At 36.7% G+C, this 13,891-nt stretch overlaps 6 protein-coding genes and 1 non-coding gene across 8 annotated transcripts; 5 read left to right on the top strand and 2 right to left on the bottom strand.

The window, feature by feature from the left end:
* The first annotated feature begins 957 nt into the window (after nucleotides 1–957).
* LOC18015868 lies at nucleotides 958–1,394 on the top strand. Its single transcript, XM_024155018.1, has one exon. The coding sequence runs from the start codon at nucleotides 980–982 to the stop codon at nucleotides 1,181–1,183; it is 204 nt and encodes a 67-aa protein (XP_024010786.1). The 5' UTR covers nucleotides 958–979; the 3' UTR covers nucleotides 1,184–1,394.
* Nucleotides 1,395–1,522: 128 nt separating this feature from the next.
* On the top strand, nucleotides 1,523–2,341 carry LOC18015867 (jacalin-related lectin 24). The gene is made up of 2 exons (XM_024155017.1): nucleotides 1,523–1,891; nucleotides 1,990–2,341. The coding sequence occupies exons 1-2, from the start codon at nucleotides 1,649–1,651 to the stop codon at nucleotides 2,263–2,265; spliced, it is 519 nt and encodes a 172-aa protein (XP_024010785.1). The 5' UTR covers nucleotides 1,523–1,648; the 3' UTR covers nucleotides 2,266–2,341.
* Nucleotides 2,342–3,339: 998 nt separating this feature from the next.
* On the top strand, nucleotides 3,340–6,158 carry LOC18015866 (jacalin-related lectin 24). The gene is made up of 2 exons (XM_024155078.1): nucleotides 3,340–3,543; nucleotides 5,727–6,158. The coding sequence occupies exons 1-2, from the start codon at nucleotides 3,340–3,342 to the stop codon at nucleotides 6,156–6,158; spliced, it is 636 nt and encodes a 211-aa protein (XP_024010846.1).
* A 1,247-nt stretch (nucleotides 6,159–7,405) lies between these two features.
* On the top strand, nucleotides 7,406–7,970 carry LOC112086206 (jacalin-related lectin 24-like). The gene is made up of 3 exons (XM_024155077.1): nucleotides 7,406–7,612; nucleotides 7,694–7,882; nucleotides 7,944–7,970. Exons 1-3 carry the CDS (start codon nucleotides 7,406–7,408, stop codon nucleotides 7,968–7,970), a joined length of 423 nt encoding a protein of 140 aa, XP_024010845.1.
* Nucleotides 7,971–8,082: 112 nt separating this feature from the next.
* On the bottom strand, nucleotides 8,083–9,142 carry LOC18015864 (protein FAM136A). Its single transcript, XM_006397482.2, has 3 exons — nucleotides 8,915–9,142; nucleotides 8,585–8,722; nucleotides 8,083–8,354 (listed from the first exon to the last, which is right to left on the bottom strand). The coding sequence occupies exons 1-3, from the start codon at nucleotides 9,035–9,037 to the stop codon at nucleotides 8,157–8,159; spliced, it is 459 nt and encodes a 152-aa protein (XP_006397545.1). The 5' UTR covers nucleotides 9,038–9,142; the 3' UTR covers nucleotides 8,083–8,156.
* A 379-nt stretch (nucleotides 9,143–9,521) lies between these two features.
* Nucleotides 9,522–9,647, top strand: LOC112086217. Its single transcript, XR_002899367.1, has one exon. It is a non-coding gene; the product is annotated as a small nucleolar RNA snoR86 (small nucleolar RNA).
* Nucleotides 9,648–10,647: 1,000 nt separating this feature from the next.
* LOC18015863 (stearoyl-[acyl-carrier-protein] 9-desaturase 7, chloroplastic) lies at nucleotides 10,648–13,731 on the bottom strand. Of its 2 annotated transcripts, XM_024154961.1 has the most exons (4): nucleotides 13,428–13,731; nucleotides 11,632–12,136; nucleotides 11,036–11,552; nucleotides 10,648–10,977 (listed from the first exon to the last, which is right to left on the bottom strand). In XM_024154961.1, the coding sequence occupies exons 1-4, from the start codon at nucleotides 13,562–13,564 to the stop codon at nucleotides 10,919–10,921; spliced, it is 1,218 nt and encodes a 405-aa protein (XP_024010729.1). In that variant the 5' UTR covers nucleotides 13,565–13,731; the 3' UTR covers nucleotides 10,648–10,918. The 2 variants fall into 2 exon arrangements, with proteins under 2 accessions (XP_024010729.1, XP_006397544.1); XM_006397481.2 differs by having other exon boundaries at nucleotides 10,648–11,552; nucleotides 13,428–13,564.
* Nucleotides 13,732–13,891: the final 160 nt, after the last annotated feature.

Genomic DNA, 13,891 nt, shown 5'->3' with positions numbered 1-13,891 from the left:
TTGTAACAAATTTGTTTAAGTTTAAACTGTACACCTAACTTTGTATAAGCTAGTACAAGAAAGATGAGTTGGGCTTATATAGTGTATTACAGCCCATGTAATTGGGCCCATTAAAACTGTTGCCGACTGAAAAAAAAAAAGAACTTTTTTCTTGTTGACAACACGGAACCTCATGTACCAAAAATATCAGCTTTCTGCAATTTCAGGGTTCGTAGGGTTTATCGTTCGTATAGAATCAGGTTCCGTCCACTTCCAATTTTAATTTTTGTTGCTCCTTGGATTAATTTGTTTAATTACTGAAGAATCTGAATTGTCGGATTTTTTTTGTTGGTTTGATACTTTCTGCTCTGCTTGCACGTCGATATTTGATTTTCAGCTCGAGATCTGCTGAATACAAACGGAAATTTGATACCCCAAGATGTTAGCTTTTGGATGTTTTGATTTCGAATTAGTTGTTATATTTTTATGGGTAGAGCTTATATTTCTGCTATGAGTTAGTTTTTCGTCGACGGGTAAAGCTATATGCTTCTGATCTGCACCGATTCTAATTGACATTTGATGCGGAAAAGGTTGTCGATTGATTGTAGTTTAGTGATCATGAAATATGGAATCGTATAGGGTCTCCATTATAATGCAAAGGACAAGTTTTGTTTACTGGAAATGTATTTGCAATCTTCACTCCCTTGACTTGATTTCATTAGTAGATTCTGTTTTCCCCTGTACTGTCACATAAACTTGGCATTATGATCAACAACAAATGGAAAATTCATTTTTGATTGATTTGAGAATTGGTATTTGCATTATTATGAACGAAATCGACTTTACGGGCATCGAATAGGAGTGAACTGTGGTTGGTGAGAAATAAGAGTAGCTAATGCTTCTGATTTGTTGCATCTTGGACACGATTAAGATAGTTTACTTCCTGACATATCACACTTTCTCTGAATCTCTCGCAGGATTATAAAAGAGTTTTGAAAGAATGGCGGGATTTCCAGGGTTGAGCTTTCTAGGCCCAAAAAGCAAGAACATGGTAGTAGCGGGAGGCTTGACAGCATTTGTATCTGGTGTATACTTCTACACAATGAGGGCTGTTGGTGGCACCGACGAGCTTCAAATGGCTATTGACAAGTTTGAAGACCAAAAACCGGTTAAGTCCGACCCCAAGGCTCCATCGAAGGTCTGATCCTCACCACTTCACAGACTTGAGATGTCCAATGGAAACCTTTTGCTTTTTACTTTCCGCTGTGTCTAGTGAAGTACTTAATTCGAAGAATGTAAAACGGATTTTTGGTCAAACGAAGAGCCCTGTTAAGCACAATTTTCAAGGGTTTTCTTTTATGTACCTGGAAACTTGTCTAGCTTGAGACGTCCATTGGAAAACGAGTTTTGTTTAATTTTCCTGACGCCTACTGGACTAGTTATATAACATTGTAAAACGAATTTTGGTCAAACGAAGAGTTCTCTTAAGCACAATTTTCAAGGGTTCTCTTCAATGTAATTCGAAACTTGCTCCCAGTGAATTCCACGAATAAAAATTTTTATGATGAATGTTTGTGTTTCAGACAAGACGGAGTATCTTATATAATCGTCCTTTGTCTATCTCACCCTCTATCCTCCAAAAAACTAGAGTACTGCTTCTTATATAGAGATGATACGGGCAGGTTCAGTTGGAAGAAGAGATACACGTGACCGCGTTGAAATTGACGATGACTTTAATGAATGGGACGTCCCAGGTGACTCTGAATTTGACGAGAAGGGACGCACCATGATCTCTCACATCTACGTTTCTTTCGATAGTATCATAAGATCTATTCAGTTTGGTTACTTGGAGATTGGAGCTCTAGTCCTGTCTGAAAAGTATGGTCCATCTGAGGGGTACAGCTTTCGAGTTGTAAGTCGGTAATATATATATATATATATATATATATATATATATTGGATTTTTAATAATCTCCCTGTCAATTTTAAGTCTGATGAAATTAACCGCAGGTGAGACTGAATCAAGATGAATATGTGACTGGCTTGAGTGGAGCACTTGGCCAATATGGAGGAATCAGAAATTTGACATTTCACACTAACCGTGGGAAGCACGGACCGTTTGGGCACGATGATTTGGATGCAAGTCGTCGTCCCTTAATTGAAATTGATCCGGCAATACGTGATCGACGTGAGTTTGGTGGTTTCTTTGGATCTTACTCTTCAGGCTGTGTGACATCGATTGGTTTGTACGTGTGTCCAATTCCTAGTTCTCACAGGGTGGTTTAACGTGACCAAGCAAAGCCTAGTAGCAGCGTTCATCCAATATTCTGGTTCAATATGTTGTTTGCCGTTTCTCGAAATAAAGTTGCTCCAGTGGAGTAATGTCGTTGTAGTGTCATCTTTGATCTTTCTATCTTCAACGTAATAAAATATCCCGTTTCTTCTTCTTCTTCTTGTTGTTTATCCCGCTTCTTGCTTTGATTAGAAGCCATTTTAAATAAGCATCAGGTTTCAGTTAACCTATTTGTTTTAGTAGAATGATTGTTCACTATGGCATCTGCTTAACCACCTTGGCTTGTTTTCCTTAAAGCCTCCGGGACTTGTGCATGAAATTATAACATGGTTTTCTCTTTATCTTCAAAAGAGTCAATGAGTCGTCTTTAATTAGCACATGACTAGAGGGTTCTTTTATACGTAATTTGGGACTTGTTCTTTGCTTGCTCCCCGTGATCACCATCAATAACAAAGAATCCACAAAGACTCTTCAGTCCTTGGAAAATTTCCAATATATATAATCCGTAATATGTAAGCAACTCTTCGGTCTTTGGAAATTTAATGGTTTCTTTAGATCTTGTTGCTCTTTTCGTCTCTACTCGATCGATCTCTATCTCAAGCCTATTCCCACTGGTCCTCTTATCTCCATGCAATGTCGTTTAATTTAACCCAATCATCATTTCTCTTTACTTTACTTTCCTTTCTTAGTTAGAACTATTGGTGGTATTTCTCTTAGAGTTTGAGAAGAGATGAAAAATTACACGAAATAAAAAGGTTCAGAACGAGTGAGTTTTTCTTAATTGCATTGTGTTTCACAGCTGTATATAAGATATCATAGGTAAAAAAGGAAAGCACGAATTCATAAATGGCAAGCAAATAAAAATAAAAAAGATTTCCAAGTTTACGTATATTTTTATTTAGGAAGTTTTCTTATAGAAATTATATAAACCTTTCTATCTTTTTTTTTTAACATTTCCTTTTTATTCACCTATTCTTCTTTAAGTATATGTAGTGCTCACAAGAAGAAATTAGATAATTTAAGAGTATCAACAGAAAGAGTATTCAGAGCTTAATTGTTTCGATAATATGAAGATGTTCAAAGTAGGACCAATTGGGAAAAAAGATTCGAAGGATAAGAGTTGGACCGAGAAGGAATACACCAACATCTCTAATATATATATTTATTTCGACGACTACGGCATAAACTCTATTCAATTTAGCTTTTCTCATAAGGGGACTCAAGTACTGTCCCAAAAGTACGGTTTGTTCACAGGTCATTACTTCCAAATCGTAAGTTTTTTTTTTTCTTCTGATATATAGTATAGTGGTTAACATGAAAGCATAGTGGAATCTATTCTTAGTTACATATTTGTTTTTTTGTTGGTCAGAACAAGTTTTGTTTACGGTATATGGTTTTTCATTTTTTGTAATTAATTTGTGATGGAGTAATATATACAGATAAGACTGAAAGACGATGAGTATGTGACTGGATTGAGTGGATTTTACTCGAGTCAAAAAAAAATATCAGTTTTCAATTAACCTATTTGTTTTAGTCGAATAATTGTTCACTACGGCATCTATTAATCAGTAACCCACCTTGGCTTGTTTTTTTTTCCCCCTTTAAAGCCTCTTAGACTTCTGCATGAATTTGTAAATCGTATTCCCACAAAACCAAAGAGTCAATGAGTTTCTTTAATTAGCACATAACTAGAGGTTTCTTAAATGTTATTTAGGACCTACTTTTGGAAAAAAATTGAGATTTTTGCTACGCTTGACTTGATTCTCATGAACACCGTACGTAGATAAAGAAGTCAGAGAAGACTCATCGGTTTCTTGCACAATCCTCCCATAGCCCGCCTATATTCATGCCAATGCTAAGCGATCAGTTTCAGTTCTTTGCTACTGATCAGAAGTCTCTCATATTGTGGTACAGCTCAATCTTTGATTGAGAGAATGCTAGCTTTTTTTTTCTTTCATTATATATTGTGAAGAAATGAGGCAGGTTCTGTCTTTCAAAATTGAACATTCAAATTATAACAAAAAAAAAAAAAACACATTGCAGATTCAGTTTGGGAAATATTAGACTTACTTATGTATAATACATATCAATTCCTCACTTAGCTCGGAGGACAAAACATATGATCCAAATCACTCTTAGTATATACACAAAGAAGATATAACTGTAGTAGGGTCCTAGCAACTTAGTTGAGGAGTTTGGATTTAGGTGTAGGAGAGATATTCCTCATTTTTTTCCTACACAGCAAAAGTTCCTAATAATCTTTCAGGACACAAGACACTTGATCTTGTCTATGATTCGGGCATCTTCAAATATTAATTAAGTCACAATCTCATTTCTTTTTCATATCTTCGATCTTCAAAACAAAGTTAGTTAACTCTGTTGTATATATTCAGTTTGAGGAGATGATCAAAATATGATGCGATGAAATAAAAAATCATTAGAAGGGGTCTCTCGCGCATTGTGTTTTAGAGTTCAAACAATAATCATTGTAGGCTTCAACAAGAACTTAACCCGTTAAGCGGTGTCTTGCGTCCAAGCTTTACGATTGTTTTCTTATCTGGGTACAGGTAGACAACAACTCTAATGCTTATATATTAAACACATTGCCAAAAGGAAAAATTCAAACTTTTTGATAGTTATATTCCAAAATTCGGCATCTTGACTTGTTTGCATAGAACCCCGGAAGAAAAAAAGGAAGATAATTTATAGCTTAAGATAATTAGTATCATTATATGAATATAGGGAATCATAGGTAAAAAAAATCACAAAAAGTCTAGAAATAAAAAAAAAAAAAAAAAAAAAAGAAAAAGAGTGAAGCGACTAGATCTTACTTCTTAGGAAAATATTTCTTTTTACATTTTTTTATTGAATCTTGAATTTAGTAAACTTACTGTTTTCAAGTTTATTTAAATTTTAATTTAGGAAGTTTTCTTAAAGAAGTTATATATGTAAACCTTATTCTACCTATAAGTATCTATGTATCCTCACAAGAACAAATTATTTTAGGATTATCAACAACAAGAGTATTCAGAGATGTTCAAAGTGGGACCAATGGGGTCAAGTCGTAGTTGCTATAATAGTTGGGAGTCTTGGGACGAGAAGGGACACACCATGATCACTGCTATATGTATTTCTTACAGCAAATATGGCATAAAATCTATACAGTTTAGTTATGTAGAGAACGGAGCTCATGTCATGTCTAAAATATACGGTTCCTCCTCCGAAGGTCAACAATTCAAAATAGTAAGTTTTCGTAGAATCTTCAGTTTTTTTTTCTTACCTCTCACACGTTTATAAAACTAACTATATTTTGCAAGTTTACATGAAAGCTTAGTAGGAATATTCAGATTTTGTTTCAGTTAAATTAATGTTTACAGTATATAAGTTTTTTCTTTTTTTTCTTTTTTGGGGTACTATACATCCTGATGAAGTTAAGGCAAATATGTATATACAGGTGAGACTAGAAAAAGATGAATATTTGACGGCGTTGAGCGGAGATTGTAATATGAGTATCACGTCTTTGACATTTCACACTAACAAGAGGAAACACGGACCGTTTTGTAAGAGATCTGGTTCTCTCAAAAGCTCGAAGATGGAAATTGATGTGGGGATAAGTGATCGTAGTGAGTTTGGCGGTCTTTTTGGGACTTTCTCCGATTATGGTGGAGATGGAGGCGATTTGATATCCATTGGCATGTATGTCTTGCTCCCCAAGTTATCTCCAATACCTAGAACTATAATCACCCATAACCGAACACTTGGTTATCAAAGCCCCAAGATCGTCGATGGTTTTCCTGTCAAGCCCAACCGCCGTTATAAGCCCAAACTCAAAGACCGGATACTCTCCATGTTGGGTAAAGCTCTTCGGTTTCTTACTAACCTTTGATTTGCATTCTCGTCCAAGAGGTTTAGTACTCTTGATTATTATTTTTTTTCTTTTGTGCTTTGACTAAAACCTAGTTTAATGGAGGAATGCCACAATTTTTGTCATCTATGATCATCAGTTTTATAAGCATTGTTCACTACGGCATCTGCTTGGCTTGAATTTTTAAAGCCTCTGAAACTTGTGCATGAAATTGGAATGGTAATCTCGCAAAAGTCAATGAGTCCTCTTTAGCACCACTACTCCAGTTTTTTTTTATATATGTAATTGGGGCTTTTGCTACGATTCATTCACATGAACACCATAAATAACAAGTCAAAGTTTGTGAGACAGAGTTTGTGACTGGGTTATCTGGAGAGTGGGCTGCTGGTTTTATCACGTCCCTGACTTTCCACACAAACGAAAAGGCACACGAAGCGTTTCGCTCAACCTCCATCTTCGAGGATAAGATTGACAAGAGAGAGTTTCATTCGGGGATATATACATGATCGTTGTGAGTTTGGGGGTTTCTTCGGTTCTTGTAGCTCTGATCGTCTGCTATCAATCGGTTTCTATGTTAAGCCTGTCATCGAAGGAGTAAACACGATGCTTCGTGAAGTTTGGCCTTTATAATCATTCATTGATTTCATGCGTTTTACTTATATATGCTTATTTTATGGTTGGATTGTGTTGGTGAGATTTTGGGACTGAGTCTTTTGCTCAAGAATGTTATGAATTGAGATTGAAGAATGTAAACACATCAGCTATATATCACATTGTGGAAGGACCTCAATCTTCGATTGACAAACCACAGGAGATCTATTCAATGTTTTCTACATTCATCAGTTTAAATAAAAAATTGTTATATTGATGACGTTCAAAGAGCCCAGATATATAAAAAAAAGTTATATTGATGACGACACAATTTCAGAACTGATCATTACGTCTACAAAATGAAATCTTTTGTTTATCTTTTTTTTTCGTGACTCTCACCATAGAACATCCTCTTGTGTCTAGTCTAGTATACTTTGAATTTGCATTTAAAAACTGTAATATTGATGACGTTCAAAGGAAGAGTCATCTTAAGCACATTCATTTTTCAAGGCTTCTTAAATGTAGTTTGGACTTTTGCTTTGCTCGCTTCCCATACACACAAACCATAAATAAGACTTCGTAAAAACTCCTCGGTCCTTGTAAAATCTCCCTAAACCTTCCTATATATGTGTCCTTCTTTGTGTACTCTTTTTCTCATACTTCTTTGTTTCACGTCCATGGAGAGGGTGAGAATGGGGCCAATTGGTCATTATCAATGGAACCACATCAAATGGAATGAGACTCGTAATAATGTCATATCGCATATAAACGTCTCATTTAACAAAAATGGAGTAACATCCATTCAGTTCGGATATGTCGTGAATGAAGCTCTGGTCATGTCACAAACGCACGGCAAATCATCAGCTGTCTGTAGCAGGAGAATTGTAAGTCTCATTATTGTCGTCCGACTTCCACTGTATACAATGTGTTATGTGTTGATATTCATTTGATTACACAATCTGCAGTTGAGGCTGAACCATGAGTCTGAGTTTGTGACGGGAATTAGCGGGGAGGTATACTGTGGCCGTGTTTCCTCTCTGACGTTTCATACAAATCAACGGACACTCGAAGCGGTTCACTTGACACTTGGTTCAGGAAATGTAGGTCCTGAGAAGATTGAGTTTCATTCGGGGATACTTGATCGCCGTGAGTTTGTAGGTTTCTTTAGATCTTTTGACTGTTCTTCTTATGACTGTTTTTATTTGGCCTCAATAGTTTATTCCTTATCATAAACTGACTTGAGTTTGGGTTTTTTTTTTGTACCTGTTTTGATTATGGTTTTGTTCTCCCTGATGTTAAGACGATTAAGAAGGAAAGGGTATAAAGTTTTAATACTTTAGCTGGTCAGTCTCAACCAATAATTCCATTTCTCAGTTAGTTTATGATGTATTGAGCTTGAAGAGATCAATAAAAGATTAAATAAAACAATCAGGAGTCGCTATCATGTTCTGTGATTGACAAAGCTTTCTTCATTCTTGAGACAAGATTAGGAAGAGTCTTAACAGCAACATCAACAGTTTGGTTCACGCATTGCTCCAAGTCAGTTACCGCTTCATTTCTCGTCTTTTGGAGCTTAGCAGCTTCAAACTTGTCTTGACAAACCACCAAAGATCTATTCAATCTCTCCTACATTCAATACACAAACTTGAATCAGTAAGTGATGTCAGGTAAACAAACTAAGCGATTGCTGTGAGCTATTATCCAAGAGATAAGCAACCAACGCTATCTTTATAAACTCAATGAAAAACCAAAAAGTTTCAGTCTTCAATCACTAATCTTCCAGCATTGAATTACACATGACAATCTCTAATTGAACATCCAATGAACAGAAAACAGGGGCTGAGAAATAGACTCACTTGGAACACAGACATTTCATTATTAAAGTGGTTCTGCGCATTTGTGATTGGAACACTGCAACTCTCGGCGCATTGGCTAATCTCAGCGTGTGTTCTTGTCCTATCAAAGCACTCGTATGCGCATTTGAAGAAGGCTTTCTGCACCAACCCACAAAGTACAAAAAATATACACTTTATTCGATAATCTCAGATTAAGCAGAACAAAGCTTATACAAAAGCTAACTTCATGATTTCAGCAATTGCAGCGGAGTAAACTGAGTCTAGGGTATGTGAAATTTACTTCCTTTCGACACAATTTCAGCAAAGAAGACATAAAAAGTTCAAACGAACCTGAAGGGTGAAAATGATGTGGTCTTGTACGGGAGAGAGGAGAGATTGCGACACGGAACTGACTTCGTTTACTGTCTTTCTGATTCTCTCTCTCACCTTCTTCTCCTCTGCTGTTTGATCCATTTACCGGTGATTTTGATTCCACTTTGCTTTGGTTTCTTTCCTCTTAATTTGGAGTCTTTACTTGCCAAAAAGGGAAAAATAGATCTAACACTAGAAGATATTTTACGCCTTCATAGGTAGTTTCTACCGCCTCCCATGGCGGAATGAATCCCTGAGCATTACCTTATTGGGCCAAGACTCCTTGAATTGATTCCTTCAGGCCCATTAACAAACACTAGATTCTTTCTCGTGGATGAAACATGAAATTAGGGTTGTTATTTTCCTCAACAGCCGTCTCTGTTTTTTTTTGTCTATATAATGAGTAAAGGCGTCGACTTTCAATTACACATCTCTTCGATTGTCTTCTAGGATACTGTTTACGAATTTTTTGAGTTTGATACGTTTCTGATTTTTTTCGAAAACATTCAATGAATTTTAGATTTTTCCTTTTTTCGCATTTACAATAGAAGTTGGATTTTAAAGAAAGCAAAAAAGCCAATTAGCAGAGCAAGGGCGTCGAATATAAAATGGCGTGAATTGCCTTGAAGGTTGGCGATAACAAACTGCGATTCTCCGTGCCTATCAAACTTGTTTTTGGTATTGATAATGGCCTCGAACAAGTCGCTACATTCGAACTTCTTTATAATCCAATCACACCGTTTACTTTTCTTTTCTTCTTTGAAAATATTCGTTTTCGTCCTCTCTTTCCGATCTCTATTCATCGATCACGTAAGTTATAAACTTGAAATATCAGAAAAATAAAAGTTATGAGATTCCTCAAAGCCTTTCCAGTGTGTTACACAAGATAAATGACCACAAAAAAGATTCATCAGGTTACTTAGTGGGAGTGTCATCAGGTTACTTAGTGGGAGTGACGAAAATAGTTTGAAGATGCAAAAGAAGCTTTATTTGGCTGTGGTTTGACTAATATCATAAAGTTAGTTGGGTTTCTCGCACATAATCCTAATGATGAGATTCTTTCGTTTTGTTAAAAATTAATACGGAATATATCAAATCTAAAGACCAAGTTTAGACATTTTACAAAATATTATGGGTCAGATTAAAATGATCTAATGACTAGCATAAACTGTTCCATATATAAGCTCACACTCCCAAATGACCAAAATTAGTAAATCCTAAATTCAACTGGTCCATATATCAGCTCACAATCCCTAATGACCAAAATTAGTAATTCCTAAATTCAAATGAAAAAAGTCCAACTATTTCGAAGTCACATACTTTTGTTCCATCCAATTCTTAGACCAGTCTGTAGAGATTAGCTTATCTAAGTTTGTTTCGAAAATCCGTTAAATGAACTGAACACCAGTATATATCGGATAAGCATTTTCAAAAACAAAATCAAGGTTTGTTTTGTATTTTCGTTTCGAAGTTTATCTTGCATTCCCTAAATTCAACACATTTGTAACCTATGGTAAGCTGTACCTTGAACTTTGAAGCAAGTTTCTTATTCATGGATGGATAAGCTTTCTCTGAAATGAAACTTAGCTTTGTTTATTGAATTTAAGATTTCTGAAGTCATTAATGGGCGGGAATAGGTACTCATGGAAATCACCAAATCAAAGCGTGTTAACCTTGCCCAAATAATTTACTGTAAATTGACATGGAAGATATTCATCATGATTATCCATCAAAACTGCTAAAAGCCACAACATGAGTTCTTGTTTAGAAGGAAGAGCAGGGAGAAAGCAAAACTAACCTGAACTGAAACAAAACTCCACAGTGAAAACTGAGTACAGACCAGACTTTTAACTGTTTAACGACTAGAAGTGTACTAAGGGACCAAACACAAAACATATAGTGACTGGGAAAAACAAAGCTACTAAATCACTGCTTCTCAACTTTGTAACTAGACCCACGAACATCATCAGAAACCATAGTAATCTACACCAATTTCAAGAGCACACAGATCGAATGAGGAGCCGAGACAAATGGGTTTTTTTATGTCTTTGTCCTTTTAGAGCTGCACTTCTCTGTCATGTATCCAACTGAAAGGAATCTTGGGTCCTTTCTTGGCTCTTGCTTGAGCTCTCTCATCCAGTCTCCTGATTCTTGGAGCCAACCCGCATAAATAGTCTTGTGCTTTGTTTCCTTCACCTGAAAGCCCGTTTAAGTCTCCGATTTTCCACCTACCAACCAAAAACTCAAGAATGTCTGCATAGTCTTTGGCAGTGTAAACACCGAGCCTCTGAGCCACGGAAGAGAAGTTGTCAAAGAGGTTGTCGTTGCGCCCATCGTACATCAAGTGAGCAGGCATTGAGATTTTCTTTCTCATCATGTCTGCAAAAGCCATGACAGTACCATCAGGATCGATCTCAAAGAGCTTTTCAACTATCTTGGTGTACGCGGTTTCATGACGCTTCTCGTCTGCAGCTATTGTTCCACATATCTGGGCTAATTTCAAGTCCCCATGCTCTTTGGCTTGGCGAGCTGTGTTTCCGTGAGAGATGAAGGTTGCTCTTTCTTGGAATGAAGTATAGATGAAGCCAAGGTAGGGATTGTTCTCTGTCCGCGGATCCTATGAAAGACAAGTTAAAAAAGTGATTAGGAAGTTATATTAACCTGGAAATTATGGTAATTGCCTGAAACTATCTCACCATTCCAGATCCAATCAAGTACTGAATCGTCTTTTCAATCTGCCTCATGTCAACACGGCCAGACAAGTAAAGGTATTTATTCAGAAGATCGCCATGTCGGTTTTCTTCTGCAGTCCAAGCTCTTGTCCAAATAGCCCATGAAGTGGGACTAGCACCTGTTTCATCCCGAACTCCATCCAGAGTGTTCAACATAGTTTGATAGGTGGGAAGCGCTTCTTCTGTGATCATGTCTCCCACCAGAACAACAAAGTAATCGTCCGGGAGCTCTCTTGCCCTCTCTCTTAACTCTCTTACCTGATCTTCAAACCCATCGGATGCAGGGTCAGGTAAGAAATCCTGGGGTTGCCACGACTTCTCCACATCCTTGAGATGAATTAGAAGGTTCTTCTCCGCCCAGTCTTCCATAGATTTGAAGATCTCGATTTTTTGGGGTGGCATGGAGTGCAAGACTTGAACGTGCACTTCCCTAGGTGGCGTAAATGGCTTCTTCAAACTCTCAACCTCCCTGCATCAACCAAAAAAAAGGTTATCATCAGCATTTAGTTATACTCCATTGACACAATCAGGAAAGGTCTCATTTCTGATGTACACAGAAGAAACAAGAACACATGTGATTGCATTTAGATAAGCATTCATGTATAATCCTCTAAATATGTTCCTCTACGCATTGAAGAGAACAATTCCAAAACTCGAGGAAAAAGAATATTCTTTACTAGATATCCTTTCTAATGGTCATAGAATTTTTTTCATGACAGATTTTTGGTAATCTGTTGTGGCAGATGTAAGACAAGATGTAACATATGCGTTCATGAATCGATCTTGCAATGGTAATATGAAGTAAAAAGGAAGCTTGCAGGGAGTGAAAGAAACAAAATGTAGTCATTACTGATCAGATCAAGACAAGACAAGAGCCAGATGTCGTTAAGATAGAAACAGAGTGAACAAATTACAAAAAAGTGTGAAAATTTTGAATGGAAACAATAGAGGGGCCACGAAGTACGCATGCATATACGCAAGATGTCTTCTTAAGGAAGCCCTGTAAGAAGCGTGATACCCAACGTAATGTCTTTAAAGAACGAAAACAGACGTAAAGTGACACGTTCAAGAATCTCCTCTCAAAGCACAGAGAAACACATAAAATGAGTACGCAACAAGTGGACATGCCTTTCACCATTAAAAATAACCAAAAAGAAACAAAATTAAAAACCTCAGAAAAAAATAAAATTTGCCCCAGGAAGAATAATCAGACAAGTTCAGGATTTGATTAAGAAGCTAGATGCAATCAATTTGTTCAATGTCTATGAAGCAATCTAAAGATCATAGCAAAAAGTGTTAACATTGAACTGAGACCACCCAATCAGATGTTTGATTACTCTAATCGAATTAGAATCTAAAATAATCCGATGCAGAATCATTATGGTAAAGGCAAAGATGAGCAACCTGGGAGCAAAGTGAATGAATCTAGGATGTTATGATGTGTCATTTGATCAATAAAGAAATCAGATTCAAGAGTACAATGTAAAAGAGCATTAATGAAACGCCTGAGACAGAGAATATCAGAAGATGGCCCCATCTTCCCATCACTAGACTCAGATTAAAGCACATCCATTGAAACCGCACTTGAGATTAAGCAAATGTAAGTAAACTAATTCGAGAAAAGCAAGATCCAAAATCCACAAACAAGAAAAACCCACAACACAGGGAAATAAGGGAACCAAATCTCTTCTACTTGGCAGAAAAATCAGAAAGTAGAGACATTAGTAGCAAAAGGAACAAGAGGATGGAGAGAGACTGACTTGGCGCCGGAGCTGAGAGCCGGAGAGGATGAAGCGAGGGAGAGAAACTTGGGAGATCTGAAAGTAGAAATCGGCGGACGAGCCGAGGAAGGGAATTTGTAGGGCTGAGATGCCAAAGGGTTAAGCTTTAGAGCCATTAGTGAATATGGGAGGTCGTGTTTCTTCAAAGACGAGCTCTTTAACTAATGCTCTCTTTCTCAATCTCTCTCTCTATCTCTGGCTCTCTGGTTTTGGTTTTTCTCAGGTTCAGTTTCGTCCACAGAAAGAGAATGCTTATGAAAAACAGCGGAGAGGGAAGAGTCTGACTCAGAGGAGAGAGATAAACGAAAATCAATAATAAAAATGGAAAATGGCGTCATATTTATGCGAAAACAAAGGTTGAAAATTAAATTAAAAATTTTTCTTTTCTTTTTGAAATTTGGCATCAATTCTAAATACCCTCGAGATTCTTCAATATCACATCA

The sequence above is a fragment of the Eutrema salsugineum genome, unplaced genomic scaffold (assembly GCF_000478725.1).
Source record: "Eutrema salsugineum unplaced genomic scaffold, Eutsalg1_0 scaffold_22, whole genome shotgun sequence".
Taxonomy (NCBI): Eukaryota; Viridiplantae; Streptophyta; class Magnoliopsida; order Brassicales; family Brassicaceae; genus Eutrema; species Eutrema salsugineum.
Note: the sequence above shows the minus strand (reverse complement) of the source record. Positions and strands in the feature narration are given on the sequence as shown.

Coding starts and splice junctions, on each gene's coding strand:
- LOC18015868 (XM_024155018.1), top strand. CDS start 980: ATGGCGGGATTTCCAGGGTTGAGCTTTCTAGGCCCAAAAAGCAAGAAC.
- LOC18015867 (XM_024155017.1), top strand. CDS start 1,649: ATGATACGGGCAGGTTCAGTTGGAAGAAGAGATACACGTGACCGCGTT. Junction 1,892..1,989: donor AGGGGTACAGCTTTCGAGTT/GTAAGTCGGTAA, acceptor AATTAACCGCAG/GTGAGACTGAATCAAGATGA.
- LOC18015866 (XM_024155078.1), top strand. CDS start 3,340: ATGAAGATGTTCAAAGTAGGACCAATTGGGAAAAAAGATTCGAAGGAT. Junction 3,544..5,726: donor CAGGTCATTACTTCCAAATC/GTAAGTTTTTTT, acceptor ATGTATATACAG/GTGAGACTAGAAAAAGATGA.
- LOC112086206 (XM_024155077.1), top strand. CDS start 7,406: ATGGAGAGGGTGAGAATGGGGCCAATTGGTCATTATCAATGGAACCAC. Junction 7,613..7,693: donor CTGTCTGTAGCAGGAGAATT/GTAAGTCTCATT, acceptor CACAATCTGCAG/TTGAGGCTGAACCATGAGTC. Junction 7,883..7,943: donor TACTTGATCGCCGTGAGTTT/GTAGGTTTCTTT, acceptor TGGCCTCAATAG/TTTATTCCTTATCATAAACT.
- LOC18015864 (XM_006397482.2), bottom strand. CDS start 9,037: ATGGATCAAACAGCAGAGGAGAAGAAGGTGAGAGAGAGAATCAGAAAG. Junction 8,723..8,914: donor ACATCATTTTCACCCTTCAG/GTTCGTTTGAAC, acceptor GGGTTGGTGCAG/AAAGCCTTCTTCAAATGCGC. Junction 8,355..8,584: donor ATGAAATGTCTGTGTTCCAA/GTGAGTCTATTT, acceptor TATTGAATGTAG/GAGAGATTGAATAGATCTTT.
- LOC18015863 (XM_024154961.1), bottom strand. CDS start 13,564: ATGGCTCTAAAGCTTAACCCTTTGGCATCTCAGCCCTACAAATTCCCT. Junction 11,553..11,631: donor ACTTGATTGGATCTGGAATG/GTGAGATAGTTT, acceptor TGTCTTTCATAG/GATCCGCGGACAGAGAACAA. Junction 10,978..11,035: donor AAGAGCCAAGAAAGGACCCA/AGATTCCTTTCA, acceptor GGACAAAGACAT/AAAAAAACCCATTTGTCTCG.